Raw genomic sequence first — 26,563 nt, forward strand, 5'->3', positions numbered from 1 at the left:
AGAGAAACACGTCAGGACCTTTTACAGCAATGCTGGACACAGACACTAACCTCAAGGGACTATACAGTCAAGTCTTTAGGACAATCAGAGTGTCAGGTAAGGCAACAGCAATGACACCACACAGCTAACTTGGTGCGACTCCACACTGGGACCCAACATCCAGCTATGGCTACGGCTACGGCTATCAAAGTGTGGTGGTTTAACAGGGTGGTGCATGGCAGCAATTCTGTTTCTGGGTATAACATATATGTTTAAATATTTGAAAATGCATGTAATTAAATGGCCATTGTAGTCCAGGGAAAACACAGGACTACACCTCCCAGAAGAACACGGGCTGAAACGCCCTAATTAAATTTTTTTTATTAATTATCACCTGCACCTGGCTATTATTGTAAATAAGAGCCAGGTGCAGGGTATATAAAGAGAGCAGCCAGTCCCTTCAGGGCTGCTGCTGTGTGGAGGGCCCGGTTGATGGTGTTTTCACACCAGGATGGTCTCTAAGATTCAAGACAGTAACAGATGTCTATAGTACCCTTGTGGACTTGACTGTATCCCCACACCTCCTGGTGCCAAAGATGACCCCAATGAGTGTGTTGTGGCTTCTAATCCTGAATGAGAATCAGTAGAGCAGCACAGTTGTCTGGTAATCACACATCAAAGTACAGAAGCTGGTATGTGTAACACTACTGCACAGCACTACACAACACCTGGGAAGCCCTCTATCAGACCACAGGGACCAATGCATCACCGCACAACACACCTGCCGCGAAGCATCATCTTTGTGCTTATGAAAAAGCAGAGCACAAACTATTCACTATGAATGCAGATTCCTAACATGTGGTAAATGTAGTGCTGGGACGAACACAGGATTTTCATGTTCGGATATTCGCTCAATTTAAATATTCGTTCGGATATTCGTTCAAAAAGTAATAAAAGCCATTATATTGCTCTGAGCTCAGGCAGGGACATCATAGGGGCAGGGGGCATGGTCGTGGCCCTGTGTGTGTGCCTTTATTTTACAGCAAGACCTTAAAATATGTAACGCGTTAAAATAGAAAAATATCCCTGGAGTAAAGAATAAGTTGTGTAGGACTTACTTTACCTCATTGCCGTTTCTTCACAGTAATCAGTGGCCATCGACACGTTTTCATAAAGTAATAACATGAGGTTCACTTGTGCTTTTTTGTAGCTGAACAAGCAAACAAAAACTGAAATTTAACTTTAAACACTTCAAATAAAACAAACGTGGAAATGGCGTTGGGGAAAAATCTCACTGTTTTGGTTCTCGTTTATTACATTCCACATAACAAAGTCACAACAAAATATATATATACAATATATACAGTCTATATAAAAATCAATTTGGGTATTGTTTAAGTGAGGCATTTCTGTCCTATGAGATTCTGGCTCGCTCTAAAGCAGCACAACGCATTTTTGTCCCTGATGGCTTTCCATAGAGATCACTAAGGGCGCGTGTGCATAATCTGGTCTGTTTACTTTTTGCTGTCTAAAACTTTTAAATAGAGACTCAAGAGCTGCTGTGTTGTTCCTCCATTTATATACACACACACATATAGACATATACATATATACATATATACATATATACATACATACATACATACATATATAGATAGATATATATATATTTTTTTAATCTCACATATCGCATGGAGCTCTTTTTCATTTGCCATTTATTTTAAACTGTCGCATAAATTCTGGGGCAAGTTATTTTTGTCATTTGTAGCGAATACGACATCTCATTTTTGTATCCGAATACATGTCAAAAAATATTTGTTTGAATATTCAAATATTTGTCCCAGCACTAGGTAAATGTGCACAAGACTTCACACAGACAGCCTGCAGCAATGCACTTACTCTAAAAGGAGCTAACAAGAGCAAAAGCATATTACAGTATCTATCTGCAGGGGCAGAAAAGTCATCTATCACTCCATAAACAGTTCGGCTTTATACACCCAGGCCATGATATTGATTATTTTCCTATTTTTTTATGTCACTGGGATGCAAACCACAATTACTACATTTGCTCTGTTTAGCAGTTTCCGATGGCTGCGTAGCTTCTGTTGTGTATTTTCTGCAGCAGTTTCTAAAGGAAGGGTTATAATAATTACATAAAAGTTCTATTAAGTGTCAGGATTTTGAGTTTTTGAGATCATTTTGTGTGTGGCAGTACATCTCTTCTTTTTCAGACTCTCACCTTGGCTTGCTTAGGATATTTTTGTTTATGTATTTATGTATTCATTTTAATTGTGGTATTTTTTGTGCTTGTGCACAGCACTGGCTACAGCAGGGCATGGTTCTGGCAGATACAATTTTTAAGGGCCCTTCTGGTTAAAGGGATAAGCATTAGGGACCTTCCATTGACCTACTGTAAAACAAGCAAGCCAGACACAGCTACAGCAGCTGCAGTTATAATGGAATTAGGATGGCAAACATGGGAACACAGACAAGAACACCACTTTGATCAAATTGAGAATCTGAAAGATTCGAATAGTTCCCAAAGGACAACGAATGCAAAATGTTCTGTATTAATTGTGAAGCAGTACAGCACCTGTGCTTACTCAAGGTAAAAGCCTCCCAATGCATCCTATTCTCATTAAACTGAAATGTCAACCCGTTCAAATCAAGTAAACAGACCGTTATGATTACACATATATGTTTGTATCAATAGGTATAGGCACAGACCTTTAATTAATAAATCTGACTCATTTAAACAACGGGATGGGTACCCTGCAAATAAGCATCAACAGATAGCCTTTTCCACAGCCTCTTCTTAATTGTTTAAGTGGTTTTCTTTAATGCTTAGTGTTCAAATACAGAAATATAAAACAAATAAAAAGACATACAATCTGACCAAAATAGAAAAAAGTATGATCTTCACAAACACAACATACTCATTAAGATCTGTATACGGGCTGTCATTTCAGAGAGGTTCATATGATTCTAAAGTTTCAGCTGGAATGATTGATCTCCCTATGTCCTCTTTTTCTTATTTTCATCTCTAATGTCAGAAAACACTTGCACAGACAGTATACCCTTCACATCTAAAAGCACAGCAACACAAACTGGAGACAAACCAAACATTTTCAAAAATAGGAAAGGGTAGAAAAGAAGAGAGTACAAAGAATAAAGGGGGTTGCTAGTTTCTTATTCCTCATACATTCAAACTATTCATCATCATTGCATTATAAATGGCCGGCTGCTTACTGCCACCATTTATTATGCTGCTACTGGCCTTTTCACATTCAAAAGGTCCTTCCCCGTCAAGCCGTCCTGCTGCAGTCCTGGGCTGAGCTCTGCAGAGGGGAGGGGTTCGGAGAGGGGGTCCTTTTCATGCTCAGCTAGGAGCTCTGACTGGAGGTCAGGAGGCGAGATCTCTACCTGAGGTTCGACTGAGCTATCTGGAAAGGAGTCTTTGATTGTTGCCACTAGAGTACCTTCCCTGGTCTCAAAACTGTCTTGACTGGGTGCAACTGATTGGTCAAGACTATAGTGGTCGTCTGAACCTAAACCATTAAGATCTTTGCCCTCAATGCTAACTTTGCTGCTCCCACTGGCCACATGTTCTGTGCCTACTGTACAATTGTCAGGCGCATCACTGGCACCCAGCAGCTTGACTTCCTTGGCCATGGGTTGGGAGGTGACAACAGGGGGTTCCTGCTTCAGGGGCTCAGCACTTTCCTTTTGCCAAGGAAAGGAGAAGTCTAGTTTCTTCCCAAACATGGATGTGGCTGCAGGTTCTTCCTTGCTGGCGGTCTTTTCTTCTTCGAAGAACCCCACTGAAAATTTCTTGAAACCAGACAGCAGGCCCCCATCCTTCTGCGGACTGCCTTTTGGAATGGATGGTGGTGAAAAGAATGAGCCAAAGGACTTCCCGCTGTCACCAGTGGATGACATAAAGCCGAACTTGGGTGTGGGTATGCCAGGCATGTCGAAGAACGACTTGGAAGGTGGTGGTTCAGCACTTGGTTGCCCACTCAGGCTGGCGACCTTTTGGCCATTTTCAATTGTCGGAACACTCTGGTCACTTCCTTTGCCTTGAGAATCACCTGTAACCACAGCGTGTTCAAGTTGTGTGCCATCCACCTGTGGCAGACTGGGGGAACTTTCCAAGGTGACTTGCGGCTCTTCTGAATACTGAGCTTCCTCACTCGAGACGGCTGGAGTTGAGAGAGCCACATCCTCCTGCGCTGTTTGTAAAGCTATGTCCACTTCGGCTTGCTCTGCCTGATGCTCCTGTCCAGATTCCTTGCTTATTTGAATCTCTAGGGACTCAAAAGTATTTTTTTCTGCTTCAGTGTCTACAACAGACTCTGAAGAGGGAACCTGCAAATCCGCATCAACAGATAACTTCTGCTCTTCAGTGAGAGAACTAGACATGGATTGCTCTTTCTCATCCTGCTTCTCTGAGCTTTCTTCCTGAACCCAAACCTCGGGCACAGGCACGGGTAGCTGGATCTCTGCTGGGACGGCTGGTTTAGACTCAGCTCGTTCCAGTGGCTGATCCCCTTGGAACTTAAAGATTCCAAACAGTTCGTTCTTCAAGGACTCGGCAGGAAGGCTGCCTGGCAGGTTGAAAAAGGTTGTTTTCTGTTGCTGCTGGGGGGCAGGGCTCGGAGACCTGGTCATTGAAGGCTGAGCAGTAAAGAAGCCAGTGGATGGTTTTGAGGGTGCGCTTGGACCTCCGGAGAACAACTTTACCTTGGACATGAAGCCTGAAAACATCTCAACCGAAGAGTCAACAACAGACTTCTCTGGCTCAGGAGGCTTAGGCATTGCTCCAGTCTCTGGGACTGTTGCAAGACCAGGGGCTATCATTTCACCTGGCCTGAGCTGAGGCTGGACAACTGTAGGAAGATTCACAGCTGGATGTGGCTGTACAGCTGTCTGAGGCTGAGGCGCTGCACTGTCAAGTGAAGGGACTGGCTCCTTGACATCAAGGACTGTCTCAACGGTAATGGTTTCGGAAACTGGTTCTTCAACCTGGCAGAACACATTTTGTAGATCTTCGGGTTGATCAAAGCAAAATGTCTGTGGAAAAGAAACCAAATCACTCTGTACAACCTCGACCTGAACTGTATCTATTTCAGTACTTTGGGTTGCCGAAACAGGGCTGACATCCTCAAACAAAGAGTCTTGATCTTGCATGCTAAGTTCTTGTTCAATGCAGGGCTTATTTTCAGAGTCTATGAAGGCAGCAGGCTTTACTTCTTTTACTTCTACCTTAGCTCCTGGAATGCTGTACTGAGGCTGTTCGCTTTGATTTTGGGGTGAAGCTACGTGCTCTTCAGAGGACATTTTCTGTTCATTTCTGAGGTCTGTTTCTGCAGCAGCAGCAGATTCATGTGTAACTTGTGTGGCAGAAACCCCCAAATTAGAGTCAATAGCTTCCCGTTTATGCTGTGTTCGGCTGGCAACAGGGGGACTAATCCCCAACACCGAGTTCATGAAGTCCAAGTCTTCTTTTGTACTTCTTCTAGATGGTGTGTTGCTTACACTCCTTGGAAGCGAACCAGAATTTGCCTGTGACTCTACCTGGCCACCATCTGGCTTCTTCTCGTCCAAGAATGACATGTTGAACAGGCTGAAGCTGGAGCCACTGGACTTGGGTTTATTCTCCTCAGTGGCACCTCCCAGAGAGAAGAAAGAAGGAAGCTTGAATCCTTCAGATTCACTACCTGGCTGCTTAGGTGGGGCAGGTGGTGACTGCACGTGGCTTGGCTGACTCGGTCCACTAAAGAAAGAGAATATGCTTTTGCCAGGAGTGTCTTGTTTAGAAGCAGAATTTCCTGACAGAATATCACCAAAAGGCAAGTTGAAAAGACTACCTGATTGCTTGGGTGGTGGCTCCTGTTTGTTTTGCCCTGTTGGCACAGGTCTTGGTGCCCCAGGGGGCATTGTTTGTGATCTGTCTTGGACTTTGGAAATATTAGCATTAGGAGGGAAATTTTGGGACATGCTTCTCCCTGGACCATGGGGTTGGTTTGGTAGTTGCTTGCCACCAATTTCTTGCGCCCCACTTTCTCCAATGCCACCCAGAGTTTGTTGCTTACGAAGTCCCTTTGGTCTGGAGGATGCACCTGTGCCTCTACCTGGTTTATTGGGTGACGCCCCATTCAAACCTTCCTGTTTGTCCTGGTGACTTGCCTGGTTTTGCATTGGGCCCACTGGGTCTTTATTCATGTCATTCCAGGTGATATTTATTGGCTGTTGCTGTATAATTTGTGGTTGTTGAGGCTGTTGTTGAGTTGTGGGAGGATCCACTTTGAAAAGGTCACCAATAGACCCAAACAGAGAAGAAATGCCAGAGGACTCTTTGTTTGCACTGGTATTGGTTGCTCCGGCTTCTTTCACTGCTGGTTTTGGCTGGCTCTCTAGAACTTTGGGGGGTTCAGATTTCTGTTCTTCAAGTCCTACTGCTGATTTAAAGAAATCTAAGAACCCAGATCCCTGTGGTTTCTCAGCAGGCTTGGCTTGGGGTTGGGTAACAGAAAGGTTGAAGAGTTTTAGTGGGTTTTTGAAAAAAGAGTCATCTGCAGGTTCACTGACTGGCTGGGAAACCTGGGAGGGCTGGGCAGGCTGGACAGGCTTCGGTTTCTCAGCGAGGAGTGTAGGAGGTTCACTCTGCCCTGAACCCAGACCAAACATGGAATCCAACCCTGAAGTAGGTATCGTAGAAACACTGGTTGGAACTGAAGGTTCCTCCTTCATAATTTTGGATTTCAGGCTCTGGAAGCCTGTGGAAAATATATTACTTAACTGCTGATCAATAGGGGGCACATCTTGACTTAGCAACTTAGGTTCTTCTTTCCTCATCATGCCTGATGTTAAAGAGAAGGCACCATCTCTGGCTGGTTCAGGAAGCTTTCTTGCAGTCGTTGTAGATGTGGTGGTTGTGGTAGTTGAAGCTGAAGCTGTGCTGATCTCACTCGCTTCAGAAGCAGGTGCCTTGCCAACCAGATCCCCCAAAGCAGAGAAGAAGGATGAGATTGTCTTGATTGGTTGAGATTGCTCTTCGGAACTTGTCTTATCTTCAGCATGCTCTTCTTTAACATCAGGATGTTTGTGGGAGGAATGAAACAGCCCAAAAAGACCAGATGAGCCAGTCTCAGATGTCGAGGTTGAGGAAAGGGATACAGAAATCTTTTGAGTCAAGATCTCCTTGAGGCCCTCTCTCTTCTGTGTTCCAGCTATTTTATTAACAGTAAGGTCAAAGGCCACTGTCTGAGGTTCTTCACAGAGGTAGTCCCGCTCTTGCTTTTCTTTTAGATCCATTCTAACCTTCTGGAGTCTATAATTAGAGAAGTTAAGTGGCTCCTCTCTCTGCCAGTAAATGGAATCCTCAAACATTTGGGAGAAGGTTTCCAGGTTCATGTTCATTAGCTGGTCACCTTTCTTAAAAGCTGCTGAAAGATCCAGTGGAGAATTAATGAGCTCAACCTCAGACAGGTCCGCCTCTGGAAACCAGAAGAGTTCATCTTCATTGTACAGAGGGACTTTGAATCCACACACTGCCACCATTTCATTTTCCACCCATGCGCTGGAGAAGCTATCCACATACTGCCCATACCCCCAGCCACCTTCTTCTGTCTCTGGGGTGCACACATAGACATGCTGCCCGGTGCCATCAGTTAACAGAGAATAAATAAATTCTCCATCGCTGTAAATATAATATCCATAATCACCGTCTTCTGATGGCCACCACATTCCCTGTTCCAGTAGTGACAACCACTGTTGGTACCACTCCACCTCATCTACATACATGAGCTCATCCTCCAAATCCATTGCCTGCTGGTGATCATGGTAAGACCAGTTGTTTGCATTTCCACCAGAGGAGTAGCTCAGGTCCACTGGGACCTCTTCAAAAGAGCGTTTGAGAATAGGTTCTGGGACTTGACAATAATTTGAGTTCCCTTGGAAGGCGTGATCGTCCCAGGTCTCATGTTCCTCATAATAATCCTCTCTGTATGAGATTGGGCAAAATGACTCGTACGATGGCAGTCTCTGCAGATCGCAGTTTCTGTTTTCAGGAAGTGAATTTCTCCTGCTGAACCCTCTGTCCCACACATTTACACTCAAATTGAGAGCATCATCGCAGGCGTCGCCCCAGCTTTCAGGTTCTCCCATCCCTGTCTGAGAATACACATTACTCAGGCTGTCATGGTCAGTATTCCAGGGCTGTTTGCCATCATTTTGCAAGTAGCCTGCAGGGAAGTCTCTTCTTTCATGCTCCCAGTTCATGTCATAGACTGTGCTGTGATCGGACTGTGCTTGATAGAAACTCTGCTGGCCCTGGTAATCATTAATCTCTTCACCAAGCTGGGAAGATCCATAATAATGAGTGGGGTCCCTTTCTAATGGACTCCAACATTGTTGGGTTTCTAGCATCGATGTGGCTCCATCTGGGGGCTGCCTGTACTCTAGACCCGTCATACAATAGTTCTGCACTTCTTCTACATGTTGGCTTTCAGTTTGGATGCCAGAAATGGGATACTGATTGAGCTGCTGGTGCCACTCCAAGTGAGATGAGGGAGTTTCTTGGAAAATCTGGAGTTCGTAATTATTCACAGGTCTATGTGCTGCATTTTGTGATGATGAAAACGGCTGGATTTGTTGATAATTCTGCTGGTCAGGTGTTATATGGAGTAAATGGTCTGTGTGCTGCAGAGATGAATATGGTACGGTTTCCCGAGGATGACCATGGTCATTCATACACTGGGGTTCATGTCCAATGCTCTGTGAAGATGAAACCGAAGAGATCTGTTGATAAGCCTGTTGCTCTTGTTTCCAGGAGGAAATGTGTTCAGTGCTGTAGGATGTCGATAATGGTAGATGTTCCTGTGAATTTGGTTGACTATATGAGTCTATTCTGTCTATATATCCTGTACTATAGGATGATGAGAGTGGTGGATTTTGTTGGGAATGTAGAGAACCTGACTTCTGAAGGCGTAAAGAACCTGTGCTGCTAGATGTTGGAATCTGAGAAACGTTCATGGTCTCTTGTCGTTGCTTTGGGATGAAATAATCAAAGATGCTAAAGGTGCTTTCCTCCTTTTTCTCTGCAGCTTTAACATCTGTGGGAGCAAAGGTTGTTTTGCCAAGGTTGTTCTGACCATCTCTGTTTCTCTCAGGAAGTGGGTCTTCCTCTTTGCTCATAAACTTCAGGAAATTCAGAGGACCCTCCTTCTTTCCAGCAGCATCTTCTTGTTTGGTTGCAGACATGTTGTCGTTCAACCCCAAACTGAAAATACCTGTAAGCAAACCCTGAGATCTTGCGTAGCTCGGTTTCTGTTCTGTACCCCCGGCTCTAGGATTGGACTCCCCTGGCTTGCCTGTAGACATGTCTTCAGATGAAGCAAATTTGAACAGACTTGATAATATTCCTGGTTGGCCAGCGGGTTTCTGGTCTACAGTGCTTTGATGTTGCAGATTTTGGTTTTGCCTTGGTGGTTGCGGATGTTGATGCCCTGCAGAGGGCTGGTTGCCTGTAGACACATTTTCTGATGAAGCAAATTTGAATAGTCCTGAAAATAGCCCTTGTTGGCCAGCAGGCTTCTGTTCCTTATCCACAGTAATCTGCTGTTGATCCTGCTGCTGCTGGCGATGCTCTATAGAAGAATTCCAATTGACTTGCTGCTGTAGTTGCTGTTGTCTATTATGGGACTGGTTGTGGAACTCCTGCTGCTGCTCTGTATCATAATGGCTGTTGCATTGTTCCTGACCTGGAGGAAGTTGGCTATTCAATTGCTGCTGATGTCTAGCATGCTGCTTGTGGAATTGCTCTTGCCTCCGAGGGTCTCCACTTTCAATTTGCTGTTGCAGAGGCAGCTGGTGTTGCCCTCTCGGTTGCTGCCTGTCGAATTGCTGCTTAACATTCTGGTTTGGTGGTCTGGCTTCAGGTGGATAGGTGTATTTGTCTGACTGCTGACCCGGGGGAACGCTTACATCCTCATTGGAAGCAAACTTAAACAAGCTAGAAAGCCATCCTGTCTCTGCGCTCCCTTTCGGTTCTTTGTCAGTCACATTACCTTGGTTTGTCAACCCCTGTGTGACTCCAGAAATACATTTGGAAACATCTAGGTTCATTGCTGATATAGTTCTGGGCATCACTGGGTCAGTATTCCCAGTTTGTAAAGGTTGGGACAAGCTCCCAGGCAGTTTATGAGGATCTTGTCTTGGTGTTTCCTTAGAAGTGAATAGATTTTCACTTGAGGCAAACTTCAGCAGCCCAGAAAGCATCCCTCCTTCAGTCGGGGTGTCTTTCTGCTGTGGAGTCGAGATATTTTCTGAGGAAAAGAAAGGTAGTTTTAACTTGCTCCCAAGAGAGAAAGACAGGTCTTCAAGAGGTTTCTCTTGCCTCACATTCTCAGAGGATCTGAAAAGAGGAAAAGAAAAGTTTGAGGAACCTTCTAGGGTCTCATTTTGGGGTTTTTCATTGGATGATGATGTCATGAACTGACTGAATGACTTCTTCAGAGGGCTGAAGAACCCAGACTCTTCAGAGTTAGCTTTAATTGCCTCAGTCACACTGCTTTTATTCTCATCTTTCTTCAGGTTTTCCTGATGGACATCAATCCTTTCTGAATTATGTTGGGCACTCATTGCCTCAGGTGGACATTGTCTCTCATTTCCCTGCTGGTTTGATGGTAAGTTTGAAGATCTGCTTTGAATTGTGTGGCCTTGAGTAATCTTTACAGTGTCACCTTCGTCTAAAAATTCCCCATCACTAGAATGCGTCTGACTCCTAGATATTGAAAGGTGCATTTTGTTTCCTTGATGATTTCTGCCTTCAGACTTTGCGTCAGAAGCCACATTTCCCCCACTTTCAGTTTGAGATCCCTGGACAGCATTGGATGACAATGGCTCCTCTTTAAAATCACTTTGGCCATGTGGTTTGTTTAGTGCTCCAGTCTGTCCTGCCTCGCCACTGGAAGGATCTTTATTAGAGAAAAACCTTAAGGGGTTGAGTTTTCCAAACACAGAGTTCATGATTGAAGCTGGTTCCTGCATTGAGGAGGAATCATGAACTTTTTCATCAATGATGCTGATGTTGCTGCTGCTTTGCAGTCCACTGGTCTCAGAGGATGGAGCTCCAGGTAACTTTGCATCTTGGGAGCTGTCCTCTGGCTTTTTACCAGATTCTTTAGGATCAGAAGACTGGAATGGCAATAAAGACTGTAGTGAGAACTTTCTATCCTGGACGGGCTGGTCCTGTGCCATAGAAATAGGAGTAACAGGAGCTGTGCTGCTGGATTTGGGAATGAAGGAAAAGAGCTTGGAGATTTCAGACTCAGCCTGGACACTGGGTTCAGGGTTTTCCTGTGGCTGGTTTGAAACAAGTTTCTCTACAGATGTGGACAGCTGCTTGGTGCCAGAGCCAACCTTGTCTGTTAGTGAACTGAACAAAGAGCTCATAGTGTTCTTCACCCCAGTTAAATCTGGCATGGATTCCACATTAACACCTTGGCTGCCATCTGCTAGCGCCTCTGATTTGATTGGCAATTCCTCCTTCATGGTTAATTTCTTGTTCTCCCCTGTTTCTGTAATGGTTCCATCCTTGGCCACGGTTCTGGTCGTTTTTGACTTTGACAAGGTCCCGAACTTGCTGATCTCTTCCTCCTTTTCTGCCAGGTACTCCGAAACAGTTTCCACCAGGCACTGGAGCTCATCCATAGGGTCCACGTACTCATCACTAGGCTCTTCCACTGGAGAAAGCATGGCCTCTGGAGCCCAACTCCCCACTTTACCTTTGCCAACCTTCTTATCCCCATAGCTCTCCTGATGAGCATGCCTCAGATGGTATTTCTCATTCCCAGAATTGTAACTCTCATTTTCAGAATGAATGGCTTCTGCCAGCGAGGCTATCTCCTCCAGCTCCTCTTCAGAGCCGATGGAATACTGCAGTTCATCCGAGCCACTGCTGTCATATTCAGCCTGGCTTCGAAGCCTCCTCTCTCCTTCAGCATTCTGGTATGCAACATATCTTTCCATTGTTGCTTCCACTTCGTTCTTTGCCCACATGTTGGTTTTGACTAACAGCCCATTTTTATAGGGGCGCAAGCAGGGCATCAACTGTCCACTCTCTTCTAGCTCCGCCGCCTGGGGTAACACAGGATCACTGTTCTGGTGCCTTATTCGGCCAGCAGAGTGAACCATGGAATCATCCCCAAAGCTTTCTGTCTCTTTGTCGATCCGCCTCATCTCTCCATTATGCACGCCATGGCCTCTGAACTTCTTCCTCCGTCTCCCGTCTAAGGTGTCAAACTCCTCTGGGTACCTAGGGGGAGCCACTGAGTCACACTCAACCTTGTGACTCGGGTAGAAACCAGCGATTACTGGCTCTCTACTGGCCACTAGCCTGTAAATGACCCCCCTGCTGTCACTCTCACTCTGCCAGTGTTCTGGACCCTCCTCTAGGCACTCTGCTGAAAGCTGCTTCCCTAACAACTGGTATTTAATGTCCCAGTCCTCCTCTCCCACCCGAGTGTCGCCTGGGATTATCCTAACCCTTCCTCTCTGGTTCAGGGAGCGAGGTCTTTCCAAAACAGGATAAAAGATAAAAACATTTACACATAAAATATGTTTTGTTTTTCCACAATGGAGGGATTATAAAGTAAAATGAGGAAACGAACAAAAATAATAGGAAAGGGGTGGAAAAGAAAAACAGAGAAACAATAATTTGAAAATAAATGGACAAACACTTCAGACACCAAATAATAAAGTTTTTGAATCAAAATACAATATACAAAAGCATAACCTGTAAGACAGAAAACAAAAAAGTTGAATGCAACAACAAACAAGACCACAAATCATAGCCCTGGTTCCCTGAAATAGAAAATGTAACTAAGGCTGAACGGGCATGTACCTCCTAAAGACCCGAATCCTGAACACTGTATACCAAAGCTGCTCACCAAGCTTGTGACGCAGTCATGACTCTGTCCCCCGAGGTATCAAAAGGACTGCGCTCACAGATCTCAGTGTTAATTAAGCAGACTTTTGCTATAGAGAATGCCTGCATCTCACTCACCCGCTTTGTGGAGGTGAGAGTAAGCAAGAAAATTTCAGCTCAGCTGAATGCAGGGGCTCAAATGGAGGCTTCATGGAGTGTATTAAGCACCACATTCAGCCTCCAGTGACGAACAATGTCCTTCATAGGCGGCCGAAGCCACCGAGCACCTTTCAAAAATTGCCCCGCCAGACAGTGAGCTCCTGGGGAGACCGAGTCAATCTTAAAACATGGCAAGCTGAAATAGCTGCCAGATAGACCATTAACCCTTAGCGGTCCATTTATTCAGTGCGTCTCAGGCGCATCAGGTGGAACTCATGGAACTCGTATGATGCTCCCTGAAAGGCGAACTGCAGCTACTTCAGAGCCATGACTGTCTCACAGGCTCAGTGAGCAGCACTGGTATACAATGTTTAGGATTCGGGTCTTTAGGAGGTAAATACCCATTCGGTAATGGTTGCATTTCATACCTTGAAAGGGAACCACACATATTCTCCATCTGGGTTTTTTTTTTTTTTTTTTTTAAACGGAGATCAGATATTAAGAGACATTTCCAGCTGCATATATTCATTTTACTTGAACTATTCATGTTATGTGAAGCTAAAGAAAAAAGTTATGTTTATTCAGGCCAACTTCTCTGTGCCGACTGCCTAAAAAGAATAAACTGGATGACATATACATAAATGAAAGAAGTAGAAGTAGCATACTTTGTGGTATGTCATGTGCTTCCCAACCAGCATTTGAAAGTCCTCAGGTTTCCCTGTTGCTGGAAACTATCCCTTATACACCAAGTAAAATAACAGATTCAGATAAAGACAACTGGGGACTTAACTGATTACACACAGGCGCAGTTGTTTTTTAGGATTCAAACTTAGTTTACAAAACTACAGTGCTCACCAACTCGAGCACACCCCTGTGTGTTTGAATATGGCTCACTAGATATATTGAAGCAGGCACTGCTTTGACTGATCTGAGCAATCAAATGCTGCACTCTTTTCTGTTGATGCTGTGTGGCTAGACGTGGAAAGAGTTATTACAGAACCTGAAGCTCCCCTTTTCCCCACCCACCCCAATATCACAAACAGGCTCGCGATACTGAAGGCATGAAAACATCTGTCAACGGTCTCACAATTTCACAGGACCACCACATCACTCAACTGAAAGCACAAGGGCCAGGCTTGAAATGAACGTCCTGTTTTTGCTTCATACAACACTGTCAACGGTCTGGGACATCATTGGAACGCTGCACAATGCAACAGCCTCACAATTTCAAGGGACAGGTAAAGACAGCAATCGATTCTGCTACAGGATATTTGAGATCACGTTACTTGTACAAGGTTTTGAAAACCTAAATTTCAGGATTTAGGTTTCAGGATTCAGAGACATTCTTCTCCCGTCTGTAAAGCCACTGATTTCTTCTGCCCTCTAGTGGCAACTTGTTTAAAAGAGCAATCAAACTTTTAAAGGCCAATGTGATGGATATGTTACAATATAGTATATATACATAACCATTTTCATACGATATGTCATGAATAATTCATTCTTAGATGAACTCACTTACAAAATATTTTGTTTCTCAAATACAGAACATGCTTTTTTTATGTATGTTAAATGTGTCACTGGTGTTTTTTCTTTTATATGAATGAAAATATATATATCCGGTCACGTTTACTTGTTCACTGCACTGTTCATAGGCCTTTTGTGTTGTTTGCTTGGTACAGGGGTTCATTTCAAGCCAATGGTGCATCGGGACACAGCAGAGGGAGGGAGAGATGGAGGTAGGGATGGATGGAGGGAGGGAGGGAGGAAGAACACCCACCTATTGGACAGCTCTAGAGAGTGCCGGCTCCCTAGTGAGAACTTGCGGCTGGTCAGCTGACTAGAGGCAGACTCTAGATCACTACGGCCATTCGCAGCGGAGTCAACACTGCTGTACCATCTTGGGAGAGGAAGGAAGAGGGGGGTGTGGAAGAGAAGAGGAGAGGAGAGCAGAAAAGAAAGATAGGAGCAAGGGGTAAAAATGGAAAGAGGACAGAATGAAGGAGGTGGTTACTTATTTGTAGATAACAGTTACTTTTCCATTGACTGGAAATCCAACGAGAGAGAGAGAGAGAGAGAGAGAGAACCCACATGGAAAGTAGTGGAAATGAATTCTCCCAGGGATCAACTTTTTAAACCTACCAAATGCTGAAGAAAAATCGACATCTTTTGATCTGTAAGTTCTTTTATTAGGTAAAAAAAATAATAATAAGTATTAGGAACTAGTGCCTTAGCCATTAAGTTTGACTTTAGTTTAGTTAATGTAAAAGCAGTTGCCTTGTCTCTGCTTTTTGTAAACTATTATCTGATCAGTTTTCAAGGTTTTAAGATTAACATTTATTTCCACTTGGGTAACAAAGCCAGGGTCTGGTCATTCTTTAATGACCCCCATCCACACCTGGTAATCTACCATCATTCAGACAGAATTGTTTGCATCATGCCTTACAAAAGAGCCCCACCAATATTCATGGAATGTGCCTGTGTGTCTCTGCGCATGTCTCTGTGTGTGTCTGTGACTTGACTGGGATTGCTGTACCTGATCTCTTTCTGGTCCCGGTAGTCCAGGTCGTAGCTCTGCATGGACTCGGAGTCCTTCGAATCTGCCTGGTGCTGCAGCCGGGGAGGGACAGGGTACTGGTGCAGGGAGGAGTTGGGCTGGGCTGTGGTGTGGTAAGGTGGGGGGATGCTGTTGCTGGTCTCGCTGCGGTAGTCGCTGTCCCGGTCATCCACTGCGCTGTCATGATCTTCCAGAGCTGTGGAGAGAGGGCAAGCTCCAAAAAGCAGCAGGGGAGAGGAGGGGAGAGTCTGAGGGAGTGCAAAGGATCCGCCCTGCCTCTCACCCACTGAACACCCCCGCAGAAGAACCAAGCACACACTAACACACACACTTACATGCACTCTTGTACTACTTGTTCAACATTCCTAAAGCAATCCCTATTTTGTCTTGACAACACTTACGGATGGTTCCACAGTTCTCTATTAGCACTAGCATTGGACTCCTTACCTTTAGGTAACAAGTGGAGGTTCAGTGCTAAGTCAGGGTCTGTGAAACCAGCCGTCAGTAATAGATTACAAAATAAATAAATCAATAAAAATACCATATTATTTTGCCAAAAGGACAGAGTTTAAAAATGGACCGACAGCCACAGTTTCAAGCTCTATAAAACAATGCATCTGTATATAGAATTATTTTGATTTATATTTGTAACTTTCTTTAATTCACTGTAGGTGCCAATGTTATCTCTACCGTTAGTATTGCTAAATCAGTAAACAAGTCTTTAAAAACAATTTGTGAATATTCAATTACTCTGGAGAAAACTATCCTAGGCAAAATCAATGTAGCATTTTTTTTCATTACTATTAAAAAAAAAAGAATTAAATTATTTACCAAGGATTTTCAATTGTAAATATTTTGTACCAATCAAACATTTTGTTTCAGAAATGACTTACCCAGTATAACTGAATTGTGACAAGGGGATCTATTTTTGTGACCTAATCGGCAGCAGATGGTTTTGACATTGCGTTGTCTGGATCCGTGAAACAGACCCCAAGGTGTTAGAACAAAGTCTTTCCAAGGCCTGCTCAAGTCTCCCGCACGCACACACACACACACACACACGGTGATGGTGGGCTAGGACAGGGTTCACAGAGTGGAGGAAAGTAATGGGAGTCGGCCATTGTGACCAACACACACTATGCAAACTGAGCCAACATGGCGCTCCTTGGATGCAGTTCATTGCATTCTCCAGTCTACGAACCCTGAACAACATGGCGCTCCTGGGATGCAGTTCATTGCATTCTCCAGTCTACGAACCCTGAACAACATGGCGCTCCTGGGATGCAGTTCATTGCATTCTCCAGAACCCTGAACAACATGGCGCTCCTGGGATGCAGTTCATTGCATTCTCCAGTCTACGAACCCTGAACAACATGGCGCTCCTGGGATGCAGTTCATTGCATTCTCCAGTCTAGGAACCCTGAACAACATGGCACTCCTGGGATGCAGTTCATTGCATTCTCCAGTCTACGAACCCTGAACAACATGGCGCTCCTGGGATGCAGTTCATTGCATTCTCCAGTCTACGAACCCTGAACAACATGGCGCTCCTGGGATGCAGTTCATTGCATTCTCCAGTCTACGAAACCTGAACAACATGGCGCTCCTGGGATGCAGTTCATTGCATTCTCCAGAACCCTGAACAACATGGCGCTCCTGGGATGCAGTTCATTGCATTCTCCATGCTCCAGAACCCTGAACAACATGGCGCTCCTGGGATGCAGTTCATTGCATTCTCCAGTCTACGAACCCTGAGCATTCACGCTGCAATGAGGGGCGCAGGGTGCAGAATGGTACAGATTCTCTGCATGGGGTAGTGTGCGATATGAGAATGTAATGTCCACCCAAGGGGTGGGATGCTACAGAAATCCTGAGGGCGAAGCTGGAGAGGTTTATCCAGCACCCCGAGGGTGGGCATCACATTCTCATTTATTACACACTACCTCACGCAGTATTGTTTATAACCTCCAGTGAGCAATGTTTTTCCTGGCTGAGCGAGTGACAAAAGACCGCAGCTATGTGAGGTACGGCTGGAATTCCTTGGTCTGCCAGCTTGCCCTGGGGTAGCGCTCTGTTACTGGTGTTAATGAGCTGGTTATTACTGGAAATATCAACTGGATGAGCCCATTGCAAAACCTGCACACCACTTACTATGAAGTATTACTACAGGCATCTTATAGGGATTATATATACTTTTTTTCAGTGGCCTTTTCTCCCGGCTGGCCAATACTCTATGACACATGCATACCTAAACAAGGAAGATGCAACCAAATACTCAAACATACATATCTACCAAGTTTTTTAAATGTTTTTTTCTAACCTGACACTATACTTAACGTTAAATGAAAATCTGAGAACAAAATGGCTATACCCACATTGTATGCCTTTTTATTCTCATGAACCTACAGTACATTATAATGTGAAAACAAACGCGCACAACACACACACACACAGAAGTTTAGTGAGATTCCTGTTGCTCTCTCACATCACAATAGAGTCCAAAGGACAACCGACAGGAAGGGCTGCCTAGTCCAGCCTGCCTGTTAACAGATGGGGGGGGGGGGGGGGGGGGGGGGGACTGGGAGAAGGGGGCATGCATGCTCTCCTTGGTAAATATTCACAATATTCATGCATACAGCCCTCGGGACCTTCCAGACTGACCATGAGGGGAGTGGGTGGTTGATGAAACTGGGATGTCATGAACCTACATTAACCCCAACGTGGTGTCCAGACCTGCCCTGGAGAGGAGCCCTTTTAAAGGGAGCAGCCCCAACGCCAGCATCTGGCATCTAAACAGCCCTGAAATATTAGTGCAGGGATGGGTAGAAGGGATGGAAATGGAATGGAATGGGTGAACCTGGAATGGGTGAAACTGCTATGCAACAGGAGTCTCATTTATATCCCTGCTATCAAACACTCTGCTTATAATTCTCCCAAGACCTCCCTCCCCAATGCTCTGTAGCTGTATTAATATGTATCGGGACCCCTGTACTCTAAACCATGATAGGGTGTTATCATATAATGGTTTGTGAGGCATGTGGCTTCAAAGACGACCTTGTCGTGAAGATTAAGGAAACTGTTTGTGTGATTATATAGATTATATAGTAAATAACTATGACAAAGCTGAATATATGAGTGGCCTGAAGAAACCAGTTACAAAGTTTCCAGGGCTGTTGATAGAAGCACTCTATAGACACGCCACCTCCACGGTTTATTGCACACCCTTTCAATCCCCCACTGGGGGGCAGTTTTTGTCAAGCTACAGTACAATGTCTCCATTGCAGCAGCTCCTTACCCAATACCCTGTACGTTCTGCTTACCCACATCTTACTGTTTTAAGAGCGCACCCCAATGCCTGCTCGTGCACGCGCTTGATTATAGGAGCACAAAACCCCTAGGAAGTCCATGCCAATGCAGGACATCTTCAGACAGAGTGCAGAGACAGTTTGCACATGTCGACCTTACACCAGTGATCAGAGACATTTCAAAAGATATATGACTTTAATCATGAATGAATGAATGAATGAATGAATGAAATAAATTAAATTTGCTGCCAGATTTGAAGAACATCTACAAGCTAAGGAGAGCTGATATCTCCAATTTAATGCCATTGGATAGTTAAGCAGAGCTCCTAGATTTGCTGATAGCAGTCAGTGAGAGATGAGAGATGAGAGGAGAGGAAGGCCCCCCCTCTATGCATGAATATCCTCTACAGGGGATAGTTCATATCAGAACATGCAGAGGTAGGAGGCCGTTGGGGTACTTGCGGGGGGGGGGGGGGGGGGGGACGACAAAAAAATAGAAGAGTTACATACTCTGCTGCTCTTCCCATCCGAAATAACTCCAGTTGCCTGGGTTGGGACGCAAATGTTAGCCAAAAAAAACAAAAAAGGGGGCAAAAATGTAATATAGCTTAGGATTGTGGTCTTGGGGCTGGTAAAAAAGAAAAAATCTTCTGGGGACTCATTTGAGTGGTAGGTTTCATAGACATATTACATGAAAGAAATTCAGTTATATACAGTGTGTGTGTGTATATATATATTTAAAGGGAGCAGCCCCAACGCTGGCGTACCATCGCAGGTGCCTCGACTTGTGAGAAGATGGGATTTCATTCTTTTTCATTTTTCTCATTGGGGTCCAATGAGATCTGCTGTCAAGACAACGTGGGGACACTTCCATGTTGCTGTACCAGAACGTGTGAAAGACCATCTGAAAGCAAGGCCTGCAAACGGCACCTAGTGCTGTTCCAGAAACAATCCAAGGACATGTTTATAGTGCTTTATAGGGAATGGATGGGCATTGTGCACAGTGTAATAATATGGATTAGATCTAAGATCTTCCATCATTCATACTCTGAGCGGAAATATTATATTAAGGATGACTTTACATGTGTCTCTGATTATGTGGTTTACTTGATAAAATGTCCACGTGGACTTGTATATGTTGGTGAAAGTACAAGACCTGTTAAAACCTGCATTTCTGAGCATAACAGTGCGATTAGACGGGAGGATTTAAATTCCCCAGCAGCGAAACATTTTAAGGAAGCTAAACATACCGCATGTATGTTAAGATTTATGGTTACAGAAAAAAAAAAATAGGATGCCCACTAGAGGGGGAAATAGACATACATTGTTGTTATGCCGTGAAGCTTTCTGGGTTTTTACATTGGATAGCCTGAGCCCTAAGGTACTCAAGGAAGACTATGACTTCAGCTGCTTTCTCCCTGATAGATACATCATTGCACACTTGTGCTTGGAATGTCTTAATTAATCACATGTGCAATGACTTCATTAATCACATGTGTATGTGCAGCCATGAATACTTTTGGAAAATGGAATTAAATTAATTAAGGTAATAGTGAAATGTATGATTATAAAGTAAAATAAATATGCATTGTTTTCAAATATTTGTATTGCAGATATCATGATGACTATTTGAATGGTTCATTTTGAATGACTACAATCACTAATGAACTAACTGAGGTCATGTGCTAATGTATTTTAATGGGGAGTGCTGTGTCTATTCACTACAGCTTGATCAAGGCCATCTGGCTGAAACATTGCTGTCTTTTTAATTTAGTTCTTTTTAAATAATAAAGAATGGAAATTTGATCTACGATCGATTATTAAAATCTACTATTATCAATATTGGAAGTGATTAAAGAACCCTCTCTATATTGCTTTGTAACATTGCTTTAAATGCTTGTTGCAGCCTCTGGGTTTTGAACACAAATAAAGTGCATGCTGTTACATTTAGAAATACTAAAAACATGCTTTCTTTTCAGTGATTCAAAATGTAGCACACTACTGTATTGAGTGTTTTATAGTTCTGGATGGCATACTGCTGACATAATTGATCTAGGAAAGCTATAGGTCTGGAGCCACACAGAGCCCTGAGCCACACAGAGCCCTGAGCCACACAGAGCCCTGAGTCACACAGAGCCCTGAGCCACACAGAGCCCTGAGTCACACAGAGCCCTGAGCCACACAGAGCCCTGCGCCCTGAGCCACACAGAGCCCTGAGCCACACAGAGCCCTGAGCCACACAGAGCCCTGAGCCACACAGAGCCCTGAGTGTACAGGCAGGGATATCTGCTCAATGGCTTTCATGAGTAGAGTTCTAGTTTAAAGGTATTGTTAGTTCGTATCCCACCCAAATCCAGGTAAATAAATATTTTTATTCTTTATTTGATTTTTCTTGCCATTTGACCCAAAGCAACAATAAAATCGTTGTAGTTTTAGAATCATAATTTCACTACGCAGGGAGAACACTTTGACAAAGGGAGATTTCTTATTTTAGATACAATGCCATTTCATAAGTATAACATGACACAATTTAGAGCACAATTTGTCTCAACGCAACAGTGCGGTGTGTCTGATAGCAAAGAAAAAACAAACAGTCTTAACTGATTTCAATATCCAAACCATTGTGGTTATGAACTGCAGGAACACACACAGCACACAGGCAGCAGTTAGTAGTGAGCTTTGTTGTAAACTCTACAGCCCCTTTAGTAACAATTTAAGGCACAGAACTAAACGTTCATTACCAAAGTGTCTTTATGATGTTCGTTATGATGTTAGCCATCACAGAGTGTGGTTCTGGGTTCTCATGATCCAATATGGAGTTTTTATTTTTCTCTATATCTATCTTTATCTGGCTTTCAAACTTGCTTTGAGCTTGTCTGAATAACCCGAACTATCTAACCTTGAACAGGCTTCCTAATTCCATTGAAACCATGTGACAAAGTCACCTTTCAACTCTGCTGGCTTAACATTAACCACACATAGAGAGGGTGAGTCGGTGTGGACCAGCCAACCAAGTTTCCAAGACAAGCTCACAGACAGGTAAAGACAGACAGAGAGAAAACATATAACTCAATTCAGTATCAGCAGAACTCAGAACCACTCAACATAATTACAAACATCATAAAAAGACAAGGGGAAGGTGAAAAAGAACTAAAATGACATTTCAGATGACATGCTCTTTAACAAGTCTGTTTTGTTTCATCAGTGAGTAGTTATTATATACAGTCGTACATATAAAGCAATAACAAAAAGCTACATGGTACCCCTATACACACACACGCGCACACGCACACGCACAGAATACAGATGACCCTGCAGAGGCTGCCTTGTATCTCAGTACTGCTGACAGTGATAGAGTTTTAAAGCTGGTTTATTAGTTAGCTTTTTCTTTAATTGTGTAATACATTCATGTTTCCTACACTTGTAATTCCTACACTGAATAAAGGTGTTTAGGGAAGAGTACAGAATGCACACAAGAGCAGTGAAAAGGTTTTAGAAACTACAAAAAATGGCAACAGCAACAAAAAGGGAAGTGTTTTATGAGGGAGTCCCACTTTCTGATCTTGATGATCCCAAAAGTTTTAAAATCCCTTTTAGTATGTCTCAATTAATAAATAGTGATCTCATTAATCAGGGGTGCCCAATCCTGGTCCTGGAGGGCCGGTGTCCCTCCTGGTTTTTGTTCCAACTGTACCCTAAATTACTTAAGTGGACCATCAAGTGCTTATTAGAAGCTTAATTGATCCACTTAAGTAATTTAGGGTACAGTTGGAACAAAAACCAGGAGGGACAGTGGCGCTCCAGGACCAGGATTGACCCCCCTGCCTTATACGAATGTGTATAAATGTACAGTACAGTTATCTTAATACCACTCATGTGTCCCGTCTGAATTACTAAGGTAACTGTAAAGTACACAATCACAAACTGCAAGAGTATTCAATGAGAAGCTTAAAGGATTTCAATACAATGCTCTGTACGGAGATGACAGGCGGCCACCTAGTGGTGAGAGCAGCTAGAACCGCTAACCTGTGTGCCCATGCAGCTGACAGTAAGGTCTATAGAAGTGAGTGAGGCACTGAGGATATGAATATGGTGCAGCAGTGTGACCTGAGCTTGTGTAGAAGCTGTACTGTGAGGGAGTATGAAACAGGAGCAGGTCCCCAGTTGATTTGTAAGCACCAAACAAACAAGAACTGTTTGGGGAAGAATTTGCATACATAAATCCAATTCCACACCCCACCCTGACTGGTCCTACCCTAGTCTGCTCTCCTTGTGCACCAAGCTGCTGCAGAGTGCACAGGTCTCCCAGAGTCTCTGAGGGTCTTCCCAGGGCTCCCAGGTTCTGAGGGTCTCCATGGGTCTCCCCTACCAGGCTGCCTCTGCAGGACATCCGTAACCCCATTGCACTTTATATGTTCTTTCGCCTGACATGAAGCAGCATTGACAGTGCATGGTGGTCATGTGTCTGCATGCCCTTAAAAAGTGTAGTTCTAACTTACAGCACTGGGAGGCAGCGGTGGGTAGTGGCTTCTTCTGAACTTCCTCTTGCAGTGAATACTGGGGATAAGAGAATCCAGTGTGGGTTAAACACATCAGCACACTAACCTGCATGCAAAACACACACATGTAAAGAGAATACGAGCGCTCACTCATGAGCACACAGTTTACTGAAACACTGGTGTATGTGCATATGCCAACTATTACAACATGCAGAAACATGAAAAACGTAATTATGAGCGCAAACCTGGAAGCACTTTGAGAACTATGATAACAAAAATAGAAGCACTATAAAGCACTAGTAAAAAAAACAAACAAAAAAAACATAAGAAATAAAAACACATTAACCACAAAAACAACACACAAAGGAAAGATACACTAAGACAAAATCATTCACAAATAAAAATAATAAAACAGGAGAATTATTCATATCAGAACAATACACTGCAGTACTTCAAAACCAAAAGCACAGCAGTGAACAATCAAAACAATACAAAAAATAATGGTGAAAAAACACAAACACACCCACACTAGTAGGTAAAGCTGTCAATAAAAGCAATGTCAATTCATACATCCAGTAACCACACAAACTAACAAGTCAGAATAACACAGGATACAAATCTGCTAGAAATACCCCCCCGGCCCGCCCCGCCCCGACCCGCCCCCTCGCCTCACCTCATACCCGCCTCCCCCCGCAGTGCAAAATTGTTTGGGCTTCCAAATATTCTTTCACAGAGTTTATATACAGTAGCACTATTACAGTAAAAAAAAAAAACACTCCTAAATGAACACAAAAGCAAGTCACACCCAACATGCACACATACCTAATTAACTTTGTGTGAACTAGGGCACTGACACCAATGCAAAGTGAAAAAAAAAAAATCCCATGTAAAAGCATTTATATCAACATATAAAGTAAAAGATTTCATCCAAGTATTTCAGTGGTGCACAAAACTCAAAACAATATAAATCCTGATGTAAAAAGGTATACAGATCAGCAATCATGTCTCTAAAAGATGTTGATTTGCAGTACTGCATTAGTCTGCCTAGATGGCGCTCTTGCTTAAGAAACACCAGTAAGTCTGCAGCTACACTGTAGCACTTGTTGCAACAGCATCCACCCGACGGCATTGATAAGTACACAGGGTATGAAACTGGCACTGGCACTGCACCCAGTCCTGGGTTTCAGCACTCCCTGGTTTAGGTGCTGTATATTATTGAAATGAGCAGGGGCCAGGAGTTTGAACAATCAGACCCCTGGTAAATCTGATGCACACAGCTAAGTCTCACCTGAGTCTGTAGGTTTACTAATAGGAGTTGTCCATGCAGCTTCTGTATAAGGGAGGAACACTTGCATCAAAACTGAGATCCTTTAAAATAACGAATTAATTTAGCAGTTCTGAAACCCAGGGCTGGGTTCAGAGCCATATCTTATCTGTTTATAGCGCTGTGCGGCCATTCCATTCAATGGGGATTAGCACTGAGTGCAGAGTAGGGTCTGTATTTAGATTCTGTCCCTACCTCGTCGTGGTCTCGCATGGTGTTGATCTGCTCTAGTTTGCTGGGTGCAGAGTAGGGTCTGTATTTAGATTCTGTCCCTACCTCGTCGTGGTCTCGCATGGTGTTGATCTGCTCTAGTTTGCTCTGTGCAGAGTAGGGTCTGTATTTAGATTCTGTCCCTACCTCGTCGTGGTCTCGCATGGTGTTGATCTGCTCTAGTTTGCTCTGTGCAGAGTAGGGTCTGTATTTAGATTCTGTCCCTACCTCATCGTGGTCTCGCATGGTGTTGATCTGCTCTAGTTTGCTGGGTGCAGAGTAGGGTCTGTATTTAGATTCTGTCCCTACCTCATCGTGGTCTCGCATGGTGTTGATCTGCTCTAGTTTGCTGGGTGCAGAGTAGGGTCTGTATTTAGATTCTGTCCCTACCTCGTCGTGGTCTCGCATGGTGTTGATCTGCTCTAGTTTGCTGGGTGCAGAGTAGGGTCTGTATTTAGATTCTGTCCCTACCTCGTCGAGGTCTTGCATGGTGTTGATCTACTCTAGTTTGCTCTGTGCAGAGTAGGGTCTGTATTTAGATTCTGTCCCTACCTCGTCGTGGTCTCGCATGGTGTTGATCTGCTCTAGTTTGCTCTGTGCAGAGTAGGGTCTGTATTTAGATTCTGTCCCTACCTCGTCGTGGTCTCGCATGGTGTTGATCTGCTCTAGTTTGCTGGGTGCAGAGTAGGGTCTGTATTTAGATTCTGTCCCTACCTCGTCGTGGTCTCGCATGGTGTTGATCTGCTCTAGTTTGCTCTGTGCAGAGTAGGGTCTGTATTTAGATTCTGTCCCTACCTCGTCATGGTCTTGCATGGTGTTGATCTACTCTAGTTTGCTCTGTGCAGAGTAGGGTCTGTATTTAGATTCTGTCCCTACCTCGTCGTGATCTCGCATGGTGTTGATCTGCTCTAGTTTGCTCTGTGCAGAGTAGGGTCTGTATTTAGATTCTGTCCCTACCTCATCGTGGTCTCGCATGGTGTTGATCTGCTCTAGTTTGCTGGGTGCAGAGTAGGGTCTGTATTTAGATTCTGTCCCTACCTCGTCGTGGTCTCGCATGGTGTTGATCTGCTCTAGTTTGCTCTGTGCAGAGTAGGGTCTGTATTTAGATTCTGTCCCTACCTCATCGTGGTCTCGCATGGTGTTGATCTGCTCTAGTTTGCTCTGTGCAGAGTAGGGTCTGTATTTAGATTCTGTCCCTACCTCGTCGTGGTCTCGCATGGCGTTGATCTGCTCCAGTTTGCTGGTCCAGTACTGCGCTTCCTCTTCTGGGATATCTGACAAGGAGAAGATAAACGTTGGTATCCAGCTGCGATGACATTAAAGGATAAGACAGGAGTTGCATTATGTGATCGGTTGCCATTCATTAAACCTTACATTACAATACAATTAATTGACTCTTATATAGGGCGCTGCATGTCAAGGCATGGGAGCTTCACATTGAATATTTAAAAGATTACTTGTGAGCTTATAAATCAGTTCCAGCTATGAAAAAGCACACTGAAAAAAAAAAGAAACCAGTGTGTTTTCAATCTAGTGCTGGCTTTCCTGGTACCACCTGGGATTGAATTCCATAGGCGGGCACAGCAACTAAAAGCCTGGCCA

General features: G+C 44.0%; 2 protein-coding genes across 4 annotated transcripts in view; both read right to left on the bottom strand.

The window, feature by feature from the left end:
* Positions 1 to 26,563, bottom strand: part of LOC117974004 (protein unc-13 homolog B-like) — a 209,773-nt gene that overhangs the window by 92,660 nt on the left and 90,550 nt on the right. For all 3 annotated transcript variants that reach the window (XM_058986353.1, XM_058986356.1, XM_058986360.1), the window contains exons 6-9: positions 26,162 to 26,235; positions 23,428 to 23,485; positions 15,603 to 15,819; positions 14,847 to 14,966 (exon numbers count right to left, since the gene is read on the bottom strand). In XM_058986353.1, coding sequence (XP_058842336.1) covers positions 14,847 to 14,966; positions 15,603 to 15,819; positions 23,428 to 23,485; positions 26,162 to 26,235 — 469 coding nt within the window. The remainder of the gene's footprint in view (positions 1 to 14,846; positions 14,967 to 15,602; positions 15,820 to 23,427; positions 23,486 to 26,161; positions 26,236 to 26,563) is intronic.
* Positions 1,115 to 12,855, bottom strand: LOC131697452 (uncharacterized). The gene has a single exon (XM_058986336.1). It carries the CDS (start codon positions 12,220 to 12,222, stop codon positions 3,241 to 3,243), a length of 8,982 nt encoding a protein of 2,993 aa, XP_058842319.1. The 5' UTR covers positions 12,223 to 12,855; the 3' UTR covers positions 1,115 to 3,240.

Source organism: Acipenser ruthenus, chromosome 2 (genome assembly GCF_902713425.1).
Source record: "Acipenser ruthenus chromosome 2, fAciRut3.2 maternal haplotype, whole genome shotgun sequence".
Classification (NCBI taxonomy): Eukaryota; Metazoa; Chordata; class Actinopteri; order Acipenseriformes; family Acipenseridae; genus Acipenser; species Acipenser ruthenus.